The 24,299-nt window shown below is 46.2% G+C and overlaps 1 protein-coding gene across 5 annotated transcripts; it reads right to left on the bottom strand.

Moving 5' to 3' along the window:
* Window positions 1–541: 541 nt before the first annotated feature.
* On the bottom strand, window positions 542–23,251 carry LPAR3 (lysophosphatidic acid receptor 3). Of its 5 annotated transcripts, none has more exons than XM_075424825.1 (5): window positions 20,781–21,049; window positions 19,983–20,092; window positions 15,564–16,050; window positions 10,462–11,219; window positions 542–3,165 (listed from the first exon to the last, which is right to left on the bottom strand). In XM_075424825.1, exons 4-5 carry the CDS (start codon window positions 11,195–11,197, stop codon window positions 2,816–2,818), a joined length of 1,086 nt encoding a protein of 361 aa, XP_075280940.1. In that variant the 5' UTR covers window positions 11,198–11,219; window positions 15,564–16,050; window positions 19,983–20,092; window positions 20,781–21,049; the 3' UTR covers window positions 542–2,815. The 5 variants fall into 5 exon arrangements, with proteins under 5 accessions (XP_075280940.1, XP_075280941.1, XP_075280944.1 ...); XM_075424826.1 differs by having other exon boundaries at window positions 19,383–20,092; XM_075424829.1 differs by lacking the exons at window positions 19,983–20,092; window positions 20,781–21,049 and adding an exon at window positions 23,168–23,251.
* Window positions 23,252–24,299: the final 1,048 nt, after the last annotated feature.

Raw genomic sequence — 24,299 nt, forward strand, 5'->3', positions numbered from 1 at the left:
AACTATTCTGATAAATTGTTTATGGAGTTAAAAAGAAATTCCCCGCTACCTCAGTAGCTGGATGTTTAGACAGTTTGATATAGGAAACATTATACAGTCTCTGCTGTAGCAGTTTGTAGGAAAGTTTGATGCAAGGTCAGTTTCGTGTTCCAGCCCTGTCACATGGTAATTTATAGTAGTATACAATGAGGTGGCAGCTCTGAGGGAAGCATCATGCCAAAACAGACGGTATGTCACTGCACAAATAATACCATTCACAGAGCACCAGTCTGTAAGCTTTTGGGGGTTGTTTTGTTTGTTTTGTCGGCTTTTTTTTTTTTTTTTTTTTTTTACATGAGACAACAGAAAGAATGAGTGCAGACCTCAAATCCTCCCACTTACTTGCAGCAGAATGATACATAATACCTCTCAGATCTTAATCCAGACCAGGAGTCTACTCTATCTACAAACACCACAGTCCTCTACCTTTACAGCAGTCACCTTTTCCTGGTCACCTGGAAGAATCATTCACGCGTAGTTATTCCGCAGCCGGAATCCCAAGCTCTGCAGGGGAAACCTAGGGTTTTCTCCAGTGCTTCATCCAAGCTCTCTTCAGGGCCTGATTCAATCAACTACTACACTGCCTAGTATTGCTAGTAAACATGAAAATTTTATTAAAATATACACACACACACACACACACACACCCCATGGTAACATGAAGGAGTGTTTCCCCATCTTCATTTTTATCTGCAGTTTGATCAGCTTTAGCTTGGACAGATCTGTGGAAACGACAAGAGTAACAGCAACTATTTACTGCTGACTGTAGTGCCAGGTAATGGTCAATCACCATCCAAACAGGAAACAAAACAAATATTTTACTTTTAAGTAGCATTTTATTTTCCGTTAGCTTTGTATACGGAGCTTCAGCCTAGTTAACACAAACCATGCACTGCAGGTAGCTGTAGGGACAGGAACGCTTGCATGCTATGCCTTTGTAATGCCACCAGCTCTAGAAAGCACCACTTTACGTACTTTTCAAAACACAAAACTAATGAAGTAGTATTTGCACAAGAACATTGCATTATAATGGCAAAAAACACGTGTAAACCTTTTTAGCATTACTCAAATACAGCATCTACCTTGAAACGTGAGGCCATATCCCTGCAAGATAACTTGTGTTGCGGGAGAGCTCTCTGAACAGGGGCTTGCTGTGTTCGTAAGCTACGGCCTGCTACAAAACCCCCCAGTGCCTTCTAAAGCTGCAACTTGGCATTTGAGCCAAGTGACGGTTCTGCTTTGACCAACACAGTCCAGATATCCACGTGCAAGCTGCACCAGAGGAAGAATCTGCCCAAACCACAGCTGATCTTTCTCTTTCAGGCTCATACAATATGCTCTCGGTGTTGTTCTCCAACAATTCCAAGTAGTCGAAACTTTCCAAAGTGACCTCTGGTCATGGTCACCTGCTTTAACACCAGGGATCAGACTTTCTCCAGGACACACCACAGGCGACTCCTCTTGAAATTAACCAAGCAGCAGGAGCTAGGTTTTCAGAGTACTGAGAAATCTACATTCCAATTTTTAATTTAAAATTTTACATTTAAAAACTTTACCCTAGAGCTTTAAATTGCTGGACCCTCCATTAGAGCGTACTCCGTAAGTCAAAACTTCAGCTTTTTGGGCTGTGGCTGCATCGTCACTAGGCTCGATTAGTCACAATGCTGAAAGCCCTTCATGGCTCGCTGTTTCACGGCCTCTTCGTCAAGCACTTCCAGTAAGATCCGCTTGCAAATCAGAGGTTACATGTGGTCCAGACAAGGTCAGACAATCAATGCATACTGTACTCCTGTAAAGGTTTAGGTTGGTTTCAGGCTTTTTTTCCTGCAAGTTATTTTCTATTTTAAATAGATTGATTGAACCTGCATATATGTACATTTAAACTTCCCTTAAAAGTTTGCCCTCTCAAAACAGAGTTTTGGATTTCATTTCTCTCAGCGGCATAGCAGTTAAAGAGGGGTGAGCACACTCATTTGATGTTATCTGGGGAAGTAAGAAATGAGCATAATGAACACAGCCACACTGCTCTTCTGTTAATCCACCCTGAACATCTGCCTACACAAAAGCAGCAGAGTGCAATGTATCTCCTTGCAGTATTCATCCTGCTACAGAAGTAAAAATGGCTTTTGTGCATTTTGTACTCTCAGATCCTGACAGTCCACGGCTGGACACACTCACGCACACTGGTGTCTGGTCTGGGCTTCCCATCAAAGCCAGGTTTCTGGCATAGCTTTAATAAACTATCAAACTACCTATTTTGAAAGCAAGAGAAGGAGGAGGAAGAGAGAAGATAAGTATGAAGTATTTCATGAACTTTGTAAACCAAGAAAATTGGTCACAATTCTGTCCATCAAGTCTATGATCCTCCTCAAGATGCACAGAAACTGTTCAAAGCGTAACTGCCCAATGAATGTCAAGCCTGCACAGTGAGGCAGGCTTATTCTCTCTGTAGGAGCTTAAGGGGGATCTCACTATGTTGCTTACATTTTGTTTCCGTGCATAAGAAGTCCCCAAGATGTATTTACTCCGTTCATACGAAAAAACAATTTCATGTACTTAAAAGAAAAAAAGGAGAAAGATGGCAGCACAGAAAGTTTTCTTCATTACAAAGTGTTTTTCCATCAGGCAATTATTTATAAGAACTTTTGTTAACACTGGAGTTTAGGCTCTGGAACAAAGTGGATATATTGTTTACTAGTGTTGCCAGTCAATCTTCTCTTACAAAACCTCTCCCTTCCCCCTCTCCTTTTCCAGCCAAGTCAGTCCTTTGAATAGCTCAGGAGTTTCCCTTGTCACCAAGGTCTCCTTTTCCACAAATTGTCCCTTGAATAATGCCATCTTCAATGTAGTGCCCTGAGGTGTCTGTGCTCCTGCAGAGAACTGTCGAGGGGACCCGCGACGAGCGTCTGTCCTGGCTCTTATCCTCAGAGGAGCAGCAAATCATCTTTTTCATGGTACCCCACATCTCATCATCTTTGCATGAATAAATTATTGGATTCATGACGGAGTTCAACAGGGCCAGGAGAAGAAACCACCTTTTAACATTCTGAATCCCACAGTAGGTGCAGTTCAGACCATCAAGCAGTAAGACGACCAGGCCAGGGGTCCAGCAGACAACAAAAGCACCTAGAAATACAGGAGACAAAAAAAAAAAAAAAAAAAAAAAAAAAAAAAAAGACTTCAAACTTCTAGGGGTTTGGGGTTTTTTTGCATCTTACAAAATCATTTGGTTCACCGAAATTCTACACAAAAATGATAAAAGCGGGAGAGGACAAATTCCAATGACAGTGGCAAAACTGTGTGTACTACAGCTTCTCTGCTAAGCCCTGCGCACGAGGCAGGGCAGCTCTCAGCAGGCTGCAGGGAGCAAGAATCCAGCTGCTGACAGCATCAGCTCAAACACAAGTGGGGAAAGGTCATCACAACAGTGATTTGTCCACGCTGATAAATAAATAAGAGCTCTGGAGCATTAACCAGCAGAGAACTGGCACTCTGAACGCAGAATTCTCTCCATCTCTTTCTCATACGCTGGAGGAGAAGATACCAGGTGGCCCAGTTCCACCACTGCCACTGTATGATCCAAAGAAGAGACATGTATTCTGTCACACTACAGCTGACTCTGCAGAGCTACGGGCACACTGCCCAATTCATGAAACAAGAGTCATATAATTTAAACATGTCCTGGCTGGGAACCCCACAGCTCGTGTAGGACACATGCCGTTGCCTGTGACACACAAGCACGGCCGCCTCCCCGGCCGGAGCAGCAGCCCACCTTTCACCACAGCTCCCTCCCAGGTTGTGCGTGCTGGGTGCTTGAGACCCAGCAACTCAGATCCAGGAAACGAACTCAGTTGTATATGAAAAGATGGAAAGAAACAAATAGATGAGTTAGCGAAGATGAACCAAAGGATGTAGCAGTCAGGTCAAAGAAACCAAGCAAAGAACAGAATCAAAAGTAACAGCAAGACAAAAAGGATGAGGAAGTAAGAACGTAGTGATGGGGGAACAACAAAACTCTGCAAGAGAGGCATTTCCCCAAACCATAGCAAGAAGCTGCAGGACAAACCCAGGCACAGCAGAGCTCTCCCCGTGTTTCAGCTGGGAGGCAGGAGTGACAACAGTCCCTGTGAGGAAGAGGTGAGACACAAGGTGATAATCAAAGCTGAAAGAGACAGAGTAGGACAACACACTCTTCTCCCACCAGCCCCTCAAAAAAAAGAAAAAAAAAAAATTAAAGAAAGCAGCAACAAGGGAGAAGAGATCTTAGAGTGAAGACAACATGAAGAAAGCATAGAAGCCACAGCGCAGAAGGAAGTTCAATGTTGCATTTGCATCTTTCCATGTTACTGCACATCCCCACCATGCAGGGCTGGTGGGGAGGGGAATCATTGCAGCAGAACACAGCCCTCGGCCACGGGCTTGGGAGAGGCCCTGGACTGCCCCATCTGCCCTCCTGCCCACCCCGGCACCGCAGCCTGTCATCCCGTGCCTCGGGCCCAAGGAAGGAGTAGCCGTATGCCTGATAATGCTAACTTAGCACAAGCCACAATTGCTGTCTGACATACAGAAATAGAAAATTACAACTCTGCACAACAGTCACAGTTTGAACAACGTACTGAGGAAATTCCAATCATTTACAACAGCAGAGCTTCCCCTTTTATGGGCTTACGAAAGACAATCAAACAAATAAGGATGATAGCCGCTATGTGCTAAAAAGCTCTCCTGGGGGTTTTGGTTGTTCAACAATTTTGGTAGGGAAAGCAAGTCCAGCTCATTTTTTAAAGCTGCTGGTTTTACCACACCTGAGCTGTGCAAGTCAGCAGCGGGAGGGCAGCCTGGCTGATGGCACGACCCCGGCAGCGCCGGAGCTGGGACCCAGCAGCACCCCAGGTATCCCATCGGCTGTGCTCTGCACGTTGGCTGGTTCCAGCAGCACAGGATTTTAGTGGACACTGTGCCCACCTGATGGGCAGGTTATAACAGTATAAAAAGTGAATTCATGTGATTTAGTAAGCATTAGGATTGCTGAAAAATGTATCCAGGACAAGAAACCATGGAACTTGCTGCAAATCTATGCTCCTGGAGTCCAGACAAAATTCAGCCAACTGATTTACTATGTTCCAGGCAGAACAGAAATGCAAGAGACGACCTCCTTCAGAAACTGCGCTTTCTATTCTGCTGTATCAAGATTTTTGTGATGCTAAGTACTAATTTCATGATGTTAGTTTTGAGATATGGGTTAACATCAGTAACATTCCTCCATTGCCCACTGGCATCAGGAGCTGCAAGCTGCTACCACAACACTTGTTTTCTCTGGTCACTCTCTATACTACACCCTGGTTTGGCTCCAGCATGCTGAGTAACCAGTTGTGGCACCAGCTCTCTCTCACAGTCTACAGCGGAGGAAACACTGTACTCATTTATTGCCATGGGGTTCGCCAGCAAATCCCATCTGTTTTAAGAAGCACTGTAACCAGACCACCCAGACAACACTACTTTGTCTAGCTGAGTATCTTCGTAAGTATTTGGACAGACAGCTTTCTCTAGCCACCCAGGGTCACTGGGAAAGTCACTCACACACCAGCTCCATGCAGAAATTAAGGTAACAAACCCTCCTCCAAATAAGCACAGAAAGCATTTTGACCATGCGTACCAGAAAGCACATGAGTCCAACCCTGCCTTCACAGAAGCCAGCAGGTGAGGAACCAGACCCCAAAGCCACATTTATCAACAGACACAGAAATCTCTCCTTCTAACAAAAACCAGAGCTCGCAGCCAGGATTAATCCGTTAACTCCCAAGTTATATCCCTGTCTACCTATACATGCAAAACCCTAAGAGGTTTCAGTGGCAAAAGCCAGGGAAGATAAGAGACATCTGCAGACATCTCTGCACATTTCCCCCTCCATGGCGGAAGACGGGGGCAATGCAGTTACAGTATCGGAGTCACTGGCTAATGCTTTCATGGGGCTGTTGCTTTGACTCCATCAAAAATACATTGTGCTGCGTATGGAGACAACACAAGCAATTCACACCCTGTTCTTAGAACCGCAGAGATGAAAGCGAGTCATGGCTCAGACTCGCAGCTTTGCTTGGATTTTGCTATTTTTACCACAGAGCTTTCAGAGGGAACCATGGTTAAACGTAAATATATACCTTTGTCTTGGCCTTTTGGCAATTCTCTTGTTTGCAGACTTTTTATCCTGTAAGAGCTACTCTCCCTGACAAGGTGCCACACTCCAAAAAGAACTGAATTTCTAGGAGACTCTAAAATCCACAAAAGTGACTTGAAATATAGCCTGGCTGCAACATGAATCAGAAGAACAGCTCCGAGTCTTCCCAGAGGATTACGGGAGATCAGGTGTCACAACGCCTCAAGGTCAGTTTGAGGATTTTCCACTAGATTTAAACACGTATTTTCTTGTAGATTATAACATCTCTGCTTGAAAATTAAATCCTCTATACCTGGAAGTACTACTGATGCTTTGGCAGCATCACGTTGTAAAACTTTGCACACCAAAGCTGTCCCTGAGCATGCCAACTCTGAGAAAAACAAACAGTGCAGCTTCCAGTTGCCTTTGCCACATGTGTGCCCAAGTTAAAACAGCAAGTTACTAATTAAACTATAAATTCACTAAAACTGAAAGTCATCCGCCCCAAAGTTGCTATTTCAGCAGGAATGTCACTGCCAAGTTCAGATGAGCTACCATATACACACCACCTGAAAGTCATGTACCCACACACCTGCAGCCACCCTTCTTCAAAGCCACAGGCACAGGCTTAGCTCAGACCATGCCACAAGGTCAGCCTAAGAGGATTTTAGCCCCTTTCGCTAGGTTTTCCACCTTCCAGTTTCAACCAGGTAACTTCCTACGGTCTAGCATGCCAAAGGGGAAGCCATTTCAGCTGCTCCTATCCTGTGATAGAACATTTTAAGGGTTATGGTAGAAACAGGTTGATGAGAGAGTGCCAAGTCCCAGCCTCTGGAAGGGGCCGTCCAAGCCCATCAAAGAGTGGTGCAAAAAAGCCACCTGCAGCTGCAGTCACCACGAACCCGCAAAGTCAAACTGAAACCCGGATTCCCCCAACTCTTAACTGTGGACCAGAAGAGAACTCCACCCAGAGAGGACAGCAGTGTTTTACTGGAGGGGCAGCCAGCCACAGGCCCAGCCTCCTCCCAAACACCAAGGTGGAGGCAGACAGGAGGAGCAGCATGCCAGCAGCACCCAGATACACTCAGCCTCCTTCCACACAGCAGCAGGACAGCAGGATTTTGTCCCGAGCCTCCCATAAAACCAAGAGAGCACATTAACGAGAACTCTGCTTCTCATCATGCTCCATCCAGCCACAGAGCATCTTGGAATTGCTTTTAGTTAAGGCTGTATTAGTAACGTACTCCAAAGCATCTTCAGATTTTTTGGAACAAGCCATCAAAAATAACTGCCTTGGGCAAAATCCACATGCTGCACACAGCTATAAGTTGTTGCAACAGTGGATGTAAGCACAGTTTCAGAAGAATACGTCTAGTCACTTGGTGACTCCTTTGGTAATCAGCAAGCCCAGAAAACATGGTTGTTCAGTTTCTAACACATTTTGCACAGTGTGCTTTAACGACTTGGCCAGGAATATACGCTTCAAACTGTTTTAAAAAATAAAACTATCATTCCTAGAAACAAACATTTATGAAAAGCCTCTCGGAGTCACAATCTGGAGAGTTGATACGAAGGAACATGCCAAGACAGATTTCCTCTGACAGAGGAGTTTGGGGTAGATCTTGCACCCAGCAACACATGCACTAATTTGACTTCTTTGGAAGCAGGCTCTGTTTTGGTTTTGCTTCTGACTGGCAAAGTAAATACACAAAACTATGATCTCTAAAATACCACTCAAGCTTTCTAAGTTAAATTTGCCTGGCCCAGCACACAATATCATTAAATGCTTTACCCAAATTATAGTTTAATCTGGTGGCTGAAAAGCCATATTTGGTGAGCAAGAGAAAGCTAATGCTGATCTTTAAATCAGCCCGTATTTGTAAGGCCCCTCTCCCTAGTAAAAGAAAAAGTAAGATGAGAGTGGGGTCTATTTCCACACAGCAGCACAGCCGTGGTGAGCACTGAAGACCTGCCACAGGCTAAAGGACCACGAGGGATCAGCAAATGGCGGCCACTGTCACCATCCTCCCGACTCCCACACCATCCTCCTGACTCCCACTCCTCTCCCAGCGCACAGACCACCTCTCTGCTCTAACCTGCAAACAGGCATCGATGGCACCGAGAGCTGGCAGCGTTGTTCCAACACTCACTCAGCACCCTCCAACTTTGGTTTATACAAAACTGAAGCAGTATTAACTACATAAACAGACATATAAGTTAGACAAGGCTTTGCATGTTGATTTCTTTGCATGTGATTTCCCAGAAAGCAGCCTGCAGTTCTGCCTTGCACAGAAACACTTATAGAACTGATTTTTCAGTGTGTTTTTCTTCTTTTCCTCTTTCCAATGCAACGGTTAACTACAGTCCACCTGATGCTTATACTTTAGGGTAGGATCACATCTGGAGCAATTCCGAGTTATTCTGCAAGGATTTTCTCCTTCCAGGTGAATTACAGAATGCTTTCGGTTGGAAGGGACCTTTAGAGTTCACCTAGCCCAATCCTGCTGCAGTAAGCAGGGACATCTTCAACCAGATCAGGTTGCTCAGAGCCCCGTCCAACCTGGCCTTGAATGTTTCCAGGGAAGGGACATCGACCACCTCTCTGGGCAACCTGTGCCAGTGTTTCACCACCCTAAGGTGGACAGTTTCAGTTTCACTGCACAAGAGCTTCAGGGGGAGTTTGTTGTTCAATCAAAAGACTGAATCTTGCCCCTGCAAGCCAAGGAGGGACAGGAACAATGATCACGTTGTCTCTCTATAGGTGCCATGAAAGCAAGGGGGGAAAAAAAAGGAAGGACAGCTGGGGAGGGATTTAGAAGGGAAAGGCTCTGGCAGTGGACAAACCAACTTCAGAAGACACAGGAGTATAAGCAAGAACCTTGTACTTGCTTGAACCATCATTCCACTTTCTTTTCCAAAGTCAGGCACCATAAAGTTTAACTGACCTCAGCTGCTAAAGCATTTTAAGACGTCATTTGGTAGACGAAGGTTTTGTGTACTACAGCCTCATTATTTCAGGAAAAAAAAAAAAAAGATAAAAAGAAGAAAGAGAACCAGATACCTACTGTGAAAACAGCATCCATAGGCCACAAGAGCAAAAAAGTGTCCTCAGCCTGAACTTCCCACCCTGGCATCTCCTACCTCCATGAAAAGTGACACTTTTCTCCCAGAGCTCTCTAGTACTACCACGCTGCAGTACAACGCAGCTGTGTCCTGGGTACACATGGACACCAGCTTTCCCAAAAGCTCCAGCTTTCTTGTGCCGGCTCATACAACATCAGAACAGTCGTCAGAGCATTAAAGCCCTATCTGTGGTTTTAGAGTCCCCCACCCCCTGAGCCCAGCTTCACAAGTGTCCTGATGTCCCCCCAGTTCCACCCGCAGTGAGCTGCACGAGCCACACTCGCGTGATGCCTGGCTTCCACAAAACATCTCACTCAGATTCAAGACTTCCTAAGGAAAACTGACTGCTACAGCTGGCATTTTGTTCCAACGAACAATCATCCACTTTGTGCATCTCTAATTTAATAAGCAGCTACACCACAACTAGCTGATGAAGTGATCTGAGCTGCCCAAATATCAACAGTGTCTCTAGGGCAGAATCCAGGTCAAATCTCACATTATGATCTAGAGACCCAAGGCCATGCTGTATCATTATCTGAAGGTATTTTGCACTATGCCATCTTCACAGAATGAAGGCAAGTTCTCCCCTTGCAAAGCAAATCTCTGTCAAAGTCACAGACCCACGAGGCATCCCCTCCTTTCCCCAGGGAAGGTGCATTTCCAGGGGGAAGAAGTTAGTATGTTTAGGAAACAGCCAGGAGGAACTAGTGCCAAGAAAACTATCCACACCGAGTCACAGGATTCATGGCCTTGTGCAGATATTAAAGAACATTATTTTGAAAATGTGCTAATACTTAGCTGTGAATCTTCACAAGCCTTCCTCGAAAGTGATTTTGTGTTCCCTGCCCTGCCCCCCACAACTAACTGTAGATAATTTGTGTTTGGTAACAAGCTGTCTATGAAGCAGCTGCTTCGCATTGACTGGTCCCCTACTTTGCACGTATGCTTGGTGCAACACTTATTTCATTCTCTAAAGCTGGAAGAAGACCAAATTACTCCAGCACTTAGAAGTTTGATGAGGTTTTGGTTGGTTGGCTTTTTTTTTTGGTTTGCTTAAAAAAACAAAACCAAAAAACAATAAACCAAAACCATTTTAACCCATTGACCGGCACTGCCAGCCTTGCACACCTTGGTTTGTAGTCTCTTACCTAAGAGAGTCATGACAGTCTTCATAAGCTTCACAGGGGTTCTCCTACGGCTAATGGATCCGCTAGTGTGCGATGACAAGACGTTAGTTTTCCTCTGGACGTACATGTAGATTCTTATGTAAACCACCACCATAATAAAGAAGACAACCAGGTTTAAGATGCTCCAGAACACCAGGTAACTTCTGCTGTAAATAGGCGCCAGGGATGAGCAGGCAGTAATGTCACAGAGGCAGTTCCAACCCAGGGTAGGAACAGCACCCATGAAAATAGCAATGGCCCAAATTGATATAATTAAAAAGGTGACTCTCTTCTTCGTGAGATTACTGTGGATCTTCATCCGCATTATCGACATGTGCCGCTCAACAGCTATGATGAGGAGATTCACCAGGGAAGCTGTCAGGCTAGTGTCCAGAAGACCCTGACGCAAAAACCACCGGTTAACAGTTAATGTCTTCGACACTGGGCCAGTGTGGAACATCAAGAAGACATAGGCAATTCCAGCAAAAAAGTCTGCAGCAGCTAAGTTGGCCAGGAGATAGTAAAAAGGAAAATGAAACCTCTTGTTCTTGACCACAGCTGCTATGACCAATGAATTTGAAATGAAAATGAAGAGGCAGAAAAATGTCCCAAAACACAGAACAACAATAAGCGTAAGCCCTGTCCACTCATCTACTGTATCAGCGTTTGTGTTGTTATAAAAAAAGTCCATGCGCTTATCATAGTAGCATTCGTTCATCCTGGATTAAAGCCCCTGCATCCTAGGAAGGGTGGGAGGGAAAAGAAGAAAGAAGGATTAAAAGTCAACTATTGGTCCTTGCTTCAGTTACCACACCTAGCGTCTTTTTTCTGGGAGGAGAGGGGACAGGACAGGGACATGAAAGTGTATATCTCCCAAGGCCTTAAGTGAAAACTCCTACTGTATGGAGTTAGCACAGAAGGAGACATTCTGCCCACTGGAGGACTGCAGTTCATGATCCTTTGATGGAATTTTCAAAAGACTTACCCGCCTCCAAAACCCCAGCACAGTCCCTTTGCACCAGCCGTCATACCGTACAGGCAACAAAGTGGAAGTCAACAGGTTAAAAGTGACTTTCTGGAGGTCACAAAGAACATCTGAGCAACAGCCAAGCCATTCGTGCTGTGAAATCCCATGCTTGAGCCACAGCCCCATCATTATTTCCATTTCTCAATGTGTCCAGTCAAGACCAGGAAGCATAAATCATAACTCTTCCATTTTACTGACTAAGCAATAAAAGGCCTATTGCTAGAAAAATATTTTTTGGTTTTTCAATTATATATTAATAAATGTAATAATGTATGTATATAAGACACTACAGGCATATAGATTCTGAGCAAACTCCTGTTATTTGCAGCTACAGGATTTAAGTAAATGTGCTGAAAAGGGAAAAATATATTCCACGTATTTGACTACTCTAAAGCCAGGGATTATTTTATTGAACTATCAACTCAGAGCCCTGTGAACACCACACAGCCCAATTACCTGCAAAACCAACACACAGTTCCCTACCCAACCACAGGACCAAGCAAGCCCCAGCAACAGCCCCTCCCGAGTCGATGAATGGCATGAAGGAGACCAGGAGGGTAAAATCCCTCCAGCTGTAAGTGAAGACCAGGTTCGGGACCTCCTGCAGAACCTAAATGTACAGAAGTCCATGGGACCTGATGAGATGCATCCCAGAGTCCTGAGGGAAATGGCTGACGTAGTTGCCAAGTCACTCTCCATGATATTTGAAAAGTCATGGCAGTCAGGGGAAGTTCCCAGTGACTGGAAAAAGGGAAACATTGTGCCCCTTTTCAAAGAGAGTAGAAAGGAAGACCCTGGGAACTACCGACCTGTCAGCCTCACCTCTGTGCCTGGGAAGATCATGGAACAGATCCTCCTAGAAGATATGCTAAGGCACATGGAGGCCAGGGAGGTGATTCGAGACACCCAGCATGGCTTCACCAAGGGCAAGTCCTGCCTCACCAACCTAGTGGCTTTCTATGATGGTGTAACAACAAGGGTGGACAAGGGAAAACCTATGGATGTCATCTATCTGGATTTTTGTAAAGCCTTTGACACGGTCCCACACAACATCCTTCTCTCTAAATTGGAGACCCATGGATTTCATGGGTGGACCGTTCAGTGGATAAGGAATTGGTTGGATGGTCGCAGCCAAAGGGTAGTGGTCAGCGGCTCAATGTCCAGATGGAGACCAGTGATGAGTGGAGTCCCTCAGGGGTCCGTACTGGGACCGGTGCTGTTCAATATATTTATCAATGGCATGGACAGCGACATCGAGTGTACCCTCAGCAAGTCTGCAGATGACACCAAGCTGAGTGGTACGGTCGAGACACCAGAAGGATGGGATGCCATCCAGAGGGACCTGGACAAGCTGGAGAGGTGGGCCTGTGAGGGACCTCATGAGGTTCAACAAGGCCAAGTGCAAGGTCCTACACCTGGGCCGGGGTAATCCCCGCTATCAATACAGGTTGGGGGATGAAAGGATCGAGAGCAGCTCTGCTGAGAGGGACTTGGGGGTACTGATAGACGAAAGGCTGGACATGAGCCGGCAATGTGCGCTGGCAGCCCAGAGGGCCAAGCGTGTCCTGGGCTGCATCAAGAGAAGCATGGCCAGCAGGTTGAGAGAGGTGATTCTGCCCCTCTACTCTGCTCTGGTGAGACCTCACCTGGAATACTGCATTCAGCTCTGGAGCCCTCAGCACAAGAAGGACATGGAACTGTTGGAGCGGGTCCAAATGAGGGCTACAAAAATGATCCGAGGGCTGGAGCACCTCTCCTATGAGGACAGGCGGAGAGAGTTGGGCTTGTTCAGCCTGGAGAAGAGAAGGCTGAGGGGAGACCTGATGGCAGCATTTCAGTACTTAAAGGGAGCCTATAGGAAAGATGGGGGCAATCTTTTTAGAAGAGACAGCAGTGACAGGACAAGGGGTAATGGTTTTAAACTAAAACAGGGTAGGTTTAGGCTGGATATAAGGAAGAAATTCTTTACAATGAGGCTTGTGAAACACTGGAACGGGTTGCCCAGAGAGGCAGTGGAGGCCCCATCCCTGGAAACATTCAAGACCAGGTTGGACAGGGCTCTGAGCAACCTGATCTAGTTAGTGGTGTCCCTGCTTGCTACGGGGGGGTTGGACTAGATGACCTCTAGGGGTCCCTTCCGACCCAAAACTTTCTACGATTCTATGAACAGTAGTAGCACTGGGGTTTGTGTCTCATACCCACTCTGCACTATCCTGCACACAGGGCTATTAAACTCGATGGCAGGGGGAGTCTGCGTCCTGGATTACATCACACTTCAGCTTCTCCGGTGAGGTCAATGTCAGCTACCTTAGCAACTTTAATGTCTTTATTATGAACCAAACTGAACTCGAACTACTTTATACAGGCAGCTCTGACAGTACTCACTCGTGGTGCCCAGACCCCGCACAGGGTCTCACAGCACAGCAGGGAGAGTTTGTGTCTGATCATCGCTGGCTCTCACCTTCGCTGTCAGTATCCAAATAAGGGTTGTAACAATGACTTCATTAATGGAATTGTACAGTTTTAGCAAAATCTAGGAACCCACCCATGGCACAGAATCCTAATCACGTCAGATATCACACAGAGTGGCAAACCTGTGCCTGGCTCTACGGACAGAGAGGAGGAAGCATCAGGATACGAAGCTGCAGGAGAGGCAGCAAGGCTCATGACTCTTGTGAAGCTCCTTGTGAGCCTCGGGCTGTCACGAGTGCCAGGGTGACAGACTGAGTGGGGTTAAAAAGAAAACAAACACACACACACATACACCTAGAAGAAGTGGTTACAGGCACAAGCAGAAAGACACAAAAAAGCCTAAGCTTTTCACCTCTGCAGCTAAAATTGATCACAGATAAAGATCAGGTTCACTTGGTCTATTATTACCCTGCGGTTACTTAACAGTTCTATCGCATCTCTCCAGGGACTGGGAAGCAAATTAAGCAATCCCCAGCAGGCTAACAAGCCACATTCATATTAAAGGTTCCTTCTGAGTTTTAAGACAAAAACATTCATCTTCCATCATCTAAGTTATGCTACTTGTGTAATTTCTCTCACACAATATTTTTATTATCTAATTTTAAATCAGCTTGCACTATTCTATGATTACTATTTTACACAAAGTGAATTTTTTTTTTACTGTTTCATTTTTCTGAACTAGTTCCTTGGTCTTTCTCCTTGGTTCCCACCCCACATCTACTAGTCAACATGAAAGCAGGCGACCTGACATTGTCATCCATTTTATTACCCCCAAGAACCTAGGCAGCCACTTCTTTTTATAAAATAATATGTTACTTAAAGCACCAGATTCAAGCACAGTCAGAACTAAGAACAATTACTTATGGACATGAAGTGGAAGGAAACAAGTAAATAATCCCTTGTGCTAAAATACTACAGAGCATCACTTCATCTAAAAATAAAAAAGCCTCAGCAACTCAGATCCACTGTAAGGAGTCAACGGGGATTCAACGCCGACCACTCCCTGTTCAGGGCACTATGGTAGAGTCGGGCAGTCAGTACGTTCCCCAGTCTCACCTAGGAAGTACTCAAAAGTTCAATTAAGTCTGTAAGTGACCAGAAGGCCCTGAGGAGCTGCAGACAGCAGCTACTCGAGCAGCTGAGCGCTGGGAACCCTGCCCAGCCGAGATGGCTCTGCTCTTACCCATCAAGGCAGTAAAGGACTTGCCGAGCTTGACATGAAGCTTTTACAGAACAGCCCAAACTCCTGCAAATAGAAGCAGCATTTTGGGCAAGAATGGCGGGGGGTGGGGGGGGAGGGAATCTGTGAAAATTATAGGGAAGGTTCTCTGAACATGTATCTTACTCTGTGATGATCTCAGCAGATGAATCTCTTACTTGCAGTGACAGGAGAGTAAAGAGATCTGCAGAGACTTTTTGCATCTCATCTGGAAAACTAGCTTGAAGAAATCCAAAATATCAGCTATGAACTTATTCTAAATACTTCAGCTTATTGAGATCCCATCCTCATTTGTAGCAACACCCAGAAAAAATAAATCACATTTTCATAATTCTCCACCAAGATAATCACATTACCAACACTCACTGTCACACAGCAGAGCTCAAGTGACAAATGATTTTGAAAGAGATGTCTTGAAGTGTTGAGATAAGGTGGGAGGGAGTAGAAAAGCATCCAGCTGGGGTCTCAGGTTCACAGGGCAGACTCTGGAGATGTCCACATGGAAGCTACATCAAAGCGGGAGCTGAACTGGAGCTAGTTTGCATCCCAGTCCTTCAGAGCAGAGACGTAGCACTTGGCTGTCTGCACCAGCCCATGTAAAAAAGCACTTGTCATGCCAGGGTCCTTCCAGACAGTGGTTTACTTCACACCTTCATTTTATTTTAAGTCCTCCCAGCAGAACTAGCCTGGCCTCAGGGGAGCTGTGCAGCTGTGACAGAGCTATGCAGCTGCATCCTCAGTGGTCCTGCCCCAGTCCACGTCAAGCACGAGAGATGTGAGAGAGGATATCCCATATTTCCTGACACGTCACAGCTTAAGACATTGCAGGACTTTATTCTCCAGGTCTTCTCTTCTGCAACCAAAGTAGAGATGTTTATTTTAAACAGAGCACGTTCAAACTTAAAAAGAAAAAATAAAACCACACTTAAATATTACATATTTCAGATTTCTTTCTTCAGTACACATAAATTTGAAGATGGAGGGAAAATATTGTTCATGAAAGTTTTAAAAAAAATAATATAAACTGAAATAGTAGAAAAACAGCTAAACTGGTCAGCCCAGCCTCATGAAGACAACCGAGAGTCTCCTAGAGTCTTCAGCAGGGAGCTCCCCAGTTCTGCTACCCACTTCATGAAGAATTGCTGCCTTCTGCTTTCAAAGGGGTTCTCACGAGCTTGATACTTCTTGGTTTTTTTCCAGAAAAGAAAGCAAGCAATCTCCATTCACCTCTTCTATGCCACTTGGTGTTTTATAGACTATATAGATCTCCAAAAGCTTGACGGCAGCAACCACATATTGCATGTTCTACAGGTGAGTTGAGCCATTAGCTTGTCACAACTCAGTCGCAAGCAAATACATCAAAACTTTGCAAGTGCCAAAAGCATACCCTTGTCAAAAAGGTTCTTTTCCTTATTTCAATCTATCCAATTACTTCAGTTCAACCAACAGTGGCTACAAAGATCAGAAACTGATGGACTGTGTGAAGTGTGTTTTCCTCTACCACTCTGAGTAAACATCAGCTTTGAGTGGGAGAAATCACCTGTTCCAAAAATCTCAAAGGGTTTGGTTCAGTTAAACTGCTTTCCAATGCAAAAGCACGCATTAAGAATTCTTCCCAATCCAGCACATCTTGAGCTCTGTTTGCCTTACAGACAGCTTGTATGTTTGAATTTATTTTAAAGTTGTAAGTACAACTTGATACAAGTCAGAATTTGTTCTTCACCGTTTTTGAAATAAGACAAGAGTTTGCATGAGTACACAGGAATATATTAGACTAGCTACCTAAATAGTTAGTGAAATACAACATGACCTAGATAAAGTTTTGGATAAAAGCTTCAGCTAGTTGTAAGCTAACGTGCTTTAATAGTTGTTATTCAGTTACAATCTAGTTTGCTTCAAGACTAACATGCTTTAATAGTTGTTATTCAGTTAGAATCTAGTTTGCTTCAGGAAAGTTACTAAAAATCTATGTATTTATAATGAAATTTAATATCAGTTAATGAAATTTAATATCAGTTATTTAAATCAAGGATTTTGCAGATTCAAACTGTGATTAAAATCACCTTGTAAGTCACTTCGAAAATTAAATCCAGCCTGTAAATCAGCTCTAAGTTGAGTTACTCATTATTAATGCAGACATTTCTGAAGGAAAACTCAAATAACATTTTAATGAGAAGGTCATTACAAAATTTAGCCTGCAAGCCATAATGTGATTCATGGCACACTTCATTGGTTTTCTGCCTCCTTCCTGTCCATTAAAAACCAAGTTGTTCCAATAGATCAGCCACAACCTTATTGAAGATTTGGCATCAGTTTGGAGGACTTTAACAGCTGCTGCCCTGCTCCTGAATAAATGCAGCAGGGAGGGAGCGGACCAGCACAGGTTGGCAGTGAGCTGCTTCGAGAGGATTCAAGCAGAGTTTGCAGCTGGACTGAAAGGTCAGTCGAGCAGGGCCAAACCTACACCAGGATCAGAGCAGCGAAGCCCTACAGCAGGGTTGAGCTCGCTTGGGGGAGAGGCGAGGGAAGTTTGCCCAGGCAGAACCCCAGCCTGGTTTACTGATGGTTTTCCTGAGCTGGCACAGGGATTTCTGTGCAGAAATTCAGGGTGGTTCAGCACCTGAAATGATACTGTCTGAAAAAGAAGGCAAGACAGCAAAGCCGGCACAGCGCGGGCAGGTCCGTGGGACGGCACAGAGGAGCAAGCGGCACCCAAGCTCAGCCTGCAAAGCAGGCAGGCTGCCAGCCTATGCCAGAGCACTTCTCCTCCCTGCTGCCCCTTGCCCATCAGCAAAGACAAGGTACTGAATACACATCTCCGTAAGATATTTTGAAATTCATTACAAAAGTTGCTCTTTGGAAAGCAGAGCTGAACACGCTGATGGCAAGCGCCGGTGGCAGAGCAAGGAGGCAAGTCACTTGACACACTCTCTGCATTCAAGCTGTTACTGCAGAGAAATATTAAGGAGCAGCAACCGCCTATCTGCACACACTGCTCAGGCTTTTCAAACTCAGCCTACAAGCAGCACATAGCCCTCGACACAGCCCCACTGGGGGCTCACAGACTGCGCAGCCCCGGGCAAGGGCTCCCCGCGGCAGCGCTCCTGCCTGCCCGCATGCCGTGCCGCGGGCAGACGCCAACACCCGCGGTCCCCTCCTCTTCTTCTGCATGAACCACTGGTGCGGCTTTTGTTTTTCTTGTTACTGAAAAGCTCTCTCACCTCATTCCCAAGAAGGCGGCGCAGGCAGCAGCAGCAAGCTGGGGTGTGGGCAGCCAAGCTATACATACAAGTACTACCAGTTCAGAAAGGGAATCGGTTCCTTGTTCCCCTCCACACCCTGCCTACACGTATGGCCACAGAAGAAAACACAGCCAAGTGATTGCACAGTAACCCAAGAAACCAATTCAGGTTACCTCAGCTTAGAAAAATACCCATGCAGAAAAGGGTGTGTAACACGGCAGAGGCCAAAAATGTTAATATGTAACTGTAAGCAGGAGTTTTGTGAGGCAAGTACTCTGGTTTGCTTTTAATTGTCTTTAACAGTTAAATGATATTATAACAAAAAAAATCAATTTAGAGAAACAAATTAAGAGGAAACACATAAAGAACACAAAGTTATGCCCAAATATCTCCCCCTACACTAAAGCTTTTTTATCCAGTACGATTAGAGGATGCAATGGAAGCAAGTAAGTTTTCAATCCAGAGAACTTCTTTGTTAGCAAGGAAATCTACTTCTGGTCGTGTTTGGCTCTATTTTTTCTCTGTAACTTTAGTATCCCCAATTTCAGAGAATTGTCTGAACTCAAATCAAGTACACACAATCAGCATTATCCCATTATCTTGGTCTTCAATGCCTTTTAGAATAAGCAGAGCAGAGTGCCACATCCATTTCCACTCCAAGCCCGCTTCGTCTACATAATGTTAACTTGATGGAAAGTATAGCAGTGCTCATACTTCCACCATGGCTCTGGTCATTTCCAGTAACAGTCCATTTTAATGGCATCATCTTTTGGACTGAAGAGGGAAGGGAGCGGGGTGAAGGGAATCAAGATGATGCTTTGGCAGCTCTTACATATTGGTGGAGAAAACACCAATAAAGTTTTATTATTTATCATATATCCTGCATAAAATAGCAAGACTATATGGTACAAACAAAGAGTTTTAAGAAAATTATTAAACCTACCAAAAATGTAGAACATCAAGACCAAATATTCAAGTTGCAGAGAGAGGAAGTAGTACCGCCAGTCGCAGAGCGCAGCACTCGGTACACACAGACTGATAAGAGGCTTCAAAACTGAAGTGTCACCCCACGCATGTATGCGACAGCGCTGTTCCTCTGCGAGCCGCTGCAGACTGGCACAGGCAGTTGAGCCGTGAAGCAGAGAGACATAGGGGCACCTACACCAAGGTATTACAAAGCTCAGGCTCCAGCTCCTGAAACGCCTTTAGTACAAAGCTGCTCCACTGCACTAAATTGCTTTTTACAGCCCTGATCCACTGCAGAAAGTTGTTAGGGACAGACACTAAGTAACTCGCTAGTTACCACAAGTTTAGACTTCAGACTTTGGTAATTTAAGACCTTCTGAAATTATGGTTTACTAAATCTATATATGGAGTTCAAACCAAAAACTTTTCTGCAAAGCTTTCATTTAGTCTCCTTCAAGTGTGGTTCTGGAAGGAGCTGGCAGGTCTTCCTATAATGCGGAAACAGACACAGCATTTAAAGTATTTAAAAGTCATTCAAACAGCCTGTACATTGCGAAACGTGCCTAGAAGAAAATACCTGTTCTGCTTCTAAACTAAGTTTTTCATTTCTGCAGAACTTCCAGGTCCGCTCATCAATCACCATAGCTCCATTCTACGGTTCAACAGATCAGCTCTCTTTCACAGAACCTGCAGAATGTGAACACAGACTGTTTCAGCACAGTCACAACCAAGTGAGCTTTTATTGTCTATTTTCAGCATGTAGCCGATAAGGACATGAATCAAGACACCTGACTGTATCTGATCTGTTAACAGATGCAGAGCCCAGGTTTGCAAACAAACACTTCAGTCGAGCTGGTAGAAACGGTGGGCTCCAAGCAGCCTTTGCTAGAGACACTGAAGTGTACCGGATGGCTGAAAAGTAGAATCCAACTATGTGAATCTTTAAGACTAATACCCAAGAGGAATATACTCCCTACGATGTCAAACCTTACAGTTCAGAGATTTTATTTCATGATCTGACAGCACAGAGGCTGTGCTGGAGGATGTTCCGGAACGGTGAGCAGCCACAGCAGCACAGCGGGGCACGGCCACGCCAGTCTGCCTGAAACTCTAGGCGGGCACGCTGCAAAAAGCCAAACGCATTTTTCAGCTTTGCTTGCTGGTAAGAGCCGCTGCTTCTTTACCGATTATGCGAATTTGGTTGTTTGCTTTGCTGGCGTGGGCTTTTTTTAAATTTCATTTCATTTTCAGTACACAGACTTAGTGCAATCAGATTTTTCACCGAGTAACTGGGTTCAAGACTCGAAGAACATGCAAGAAACCACATACTCAGCACATCCTAAAGACCAAAGCTACCGCAACGCACGTTACTAACCTGGGACAAGAACTCTCTTTTCCCCAGAGGTTTTCCTCTCCACGCTGCGGCAGGGGAGCAGCCCGCCCTCCCCGCGCGGCCTCTAGCAACGCACCGCCGAAGCGCGGGTTTTCGGTCGGGCTTTTTCCTCAGCGAAGAGACCCAGCGCAAAACGGCAGCACCGCACTTCCCGGCGCATCGCCCGGGTGAGGACGGCACCGAACAGCCAACCTCGGGCTGCCCCAGCGCCGGCCCCGCCGCGGGACGCGGCCCCGCACGCCCCGGCACGCGCGGACGGCGCCCCGCACAGACGGGGACTGCGCGCGCCCCGCACGCCGACCGCCCGTGACGGAGCGCCGGGCAGCCCCCCCCTCCGCCCCGCCCCGGCCCGGCCCCGCTGTAGCTGCCGGAGGGCTCTGCCCCGGCCCCACTCACCGGCAGCCTCCGGAGCGCCGCGCCGAGCCGGCCCGCACCGCCCGCTCCCCGCCCCGCGTTAACCCCTCCGGCGCCTGAAACCGCAGCGCCCGGCGTGAGCAGCCCCGGAGAGCGCGGCCCGGTACGCGCAGCTCCCGCTCCCAAGCCGCTCGTCAGCGCGGTGCGGCCGGCGGGCACCTCGCCTCCCGCCCTGCACAACCACACAGCACCCTCCGGGCTCGCCGCCATCCCAGGGCGCGGGAGCTGCCACGCACGGCTTCCCCACGAAGGACGAGCCAAACCCAAGCGCGGGCGGTGGTGCACGATCGAATGTGTCCGAGGATCGTGACCAGGTGGTCCATCCCGCCGCTACCTACCCAGATCATTTGCCGAGACAAGGCGTACAGAGCTACTCACGGGTACGCTTAGAGCTGGAGAACAGACAGAACAAAATCTCAAACAGTCTCTGCTCTGCTTCTCAGAAATCCCGGTAGCAATTACAGCGTGAAACCTGGCCAGTGTCAAAGCCCAGGTGGAGACTTGCACGTGGACACCAGATACGAGGCACCAAACAGCCGCCATTCCAGCAGCTCTTTCCCCGTTTTATGCATCAATGGAAGGCCCCGAGATAAGAGCCCAAACTCTCACCCACCCTGTCCCCCTCACTTCAACGCTCACCTCCAAGATGTCTCAAAGCTTTCTTTTCCTCCTTCCTGCCCGTTTCTTCCTAACACAACCTTCTCACTGCCTTTCCATCCATTTCTCTCCTCATTTTGTTAAGTAATTAGGAAAAGCTTCTTATTCCCAGCTTATTTTCAGAACACTTTGCAAAAGCTAATGCTCCAGTTCTGCTTCCACTGCTGTCCATCACCTCCTTAGCAGCTGGAGTGGGACCACCCATCAGTCAGCAACTGCATTCAAATCTGTATCAATGCACAGAACCAGGAGTCAACATATGCCAGGCTTCCTGTGAAGTTTCACCTCCGTGGAACAGAGTGCCAGTGAGAAGCTCCAGCAAGTGGCTTTCTTTTTTGCAAAAGAAAAACCATACCAAGCAGACGGTGAAGACACAAATTGGTTTCTACCATACATTAGTGACCTGCCCTAATATGGTAGGGCTGAAGCAGCAGCCTAGCTAGTGAATAGCTCGTACAATTGAAAAAAATCAACAGTGGACAAGAAAGCTTTATGGTTCCATTATAGAAATTAAGTCTCAAAATCAGTAAGAATTTTGAGTATTTTCTACATTCCTTCAGTTGATAATACTTTCCCTTGTTTCCTGCAGTTTCTGTCACAAACTAGTACGTCTCCGATCACTGGCTTTGGCAGGTCACACTCGGTGTCCTACTAAATCGGAAAGCAGACGGCAGCAGTCTGAGTCAGAGCTCAGGGGCCTCGCCGTGACAAGGGCATGGGATGTACCTCACCCGTGTCGGGGGACAGGCACTAGACCTCAGACGGCGATGAGCCTGTCACACCATTCATAAAACAAAGTACTTCCACAATGTGCTATCCTACCTCAGACAGCACTGCAAAAAAATTAAAGAGAAAAAAAGAAAAAAAAACCCCAAGCCCAGGGACTGGCCCTGCTTCAGTCGGGTGTTGGCAGCTCGTCGCCACCGGCAGCGACAGCATCTCACAGCCACAAGAGATGCAGAACTCGCACACGCAGGCAAGAGCCTGTGGAAGCACGTACTGCCCAACGTATCAGTAGGCCCCATCAGGGCAAAACATACTGGGACATGTTATACGACTCATTATCCACTTAATGATCCAGCATTAATTATCCGCTTTTTCTAGGTTCAAGTCTCCGACCTCAGGTTCGCAGAGGCACTGGGCAGAAGGTAGGTCAGTAAGGAAAATACAATCCATTCTCAGATGTGCTCAATTCTGGTCCTGCTTACTAGGGAACTGTTCGATTTAGAAAGAGACATCCCAGAAAGCTACCAGTAAAATAACAGCAAATATGGAAGACAGCAGCACCTTACACATACCAAAGTCAGGACTGCACACCGCACGGGCCAAGCGGCTCTGCTGGCTATCAGTCACTGCTGATCACTTCCGCAGTCTGCAGCAGAGCACTCGGGTTATCCAGGGCCCCAGAGCAGACGCTAAAAGGCTAACACTGACCCCAGCACGGTCTGCGCATGAAAAATTGACTCTTCTGTCCTGAGTGGAAGGCAGTAATCCCCCGTTCCAGATCACGCAGTTAGCATCTGTTTGATGAAAAGACAAATAGAGAAAATCTTCACTAACAGTGTGAAGTCTTGGTTATTGGTTGCAATTTAATTTTTATCCACAAGCTGTAGTGACAGCTGAGGCCACAGCATGGCACTGCTCAGTCTGCGATGGGGAGAAGAGTCGCTGTCCCAAAGAGATGTCAGCAAGAGAAGCATTAAAATTTGCAGAGCCTCGACGCACAGAAACACTGACGTGAAAACCACCTCTTCTAAACATCTAGCTGCAGCCTAAGCAAGACAAAATTGCATTAATTTACAGCAATTAAAGTATTCATTGTCAGGACAGTAGACACTAGGATGGCAAGATTTGAAGGACAGCATGTCTTTCCAGACCTCAGTCACCACTGCTCTTACCTGATGGCCAGAAATGCTGCTGGAGAAGCTGCAGGTATTACCCTCTCCTCTTTAAACATCCCAGAGGAGAGGCAGGGAATGAAAATAGACCTTTTGAAAAAAAAAAATGTTTTTCAACCTGCCAAAAAGTGTGAATTCAGCACTGGTTTTGCCCATATATCCACTCTCCAGTTACATAGAAGGGAGGGGGGGAGGAATCTGGCCTATTTTTCTGCTGTCCTTTGGAAAAGTATTTCTTCACATCTAATTCAAGAATCAATATTTTTCTCTTGCCCTTCATACCAAGTTCAGGCCAGTCCAGGCTACAACCAACCGCTGCATCTTCACAGCTCGGAGCCGATTACTGCTGAGAGCTCTTATGGCTGCGTTGGGTTCTTCCAAAACCAGTCCACCACGGGCTTCATGGGAGTGCTGCCGAAGGGCTCAGCGAGATGGCACTCTGAACTTCTAATACCTTTGCTCAAGGAGAGCAAATTGGGCTTTTTCATCTAGGGCTGCAGGTAAACAAGTAGCTCCATTAACTAAAACACAC

Source organism: Opisthocomus hoazin, chromosome 6 (assembly GCF_030867145.1).
Source record: "Opisthocomus hoazin isolate bOpiHoa1 chromosome 6, bOpiHoa1.hap1, whole genome shotgun sequence".
Taxonomy (NCBI): domain Eukaryota; kingdom Metazoa; phylum Chordata; class Aves; order Opisthocomiformes; family Opisthocomidae; genus Opisthocomus; species Opisthocomus hoazin.

Excerpts from the sequence above, each read along its gene's own strand:
- LPAR3 (XM_075424829.1), bottom strand. The coding sequence starts at position 11,197 with ATGAACGAATGCTACTATGATAAGCGCATGGACTTTTTTTATAACAAC. Across the intron at positions 3,166-10,461 it reads GACTGTCATGACTCTCTTAG|GTGCTTTTGTTGTCTGCTGG; the intron begins GTAAGAGACTAC and ends CTGTATTTCTAG.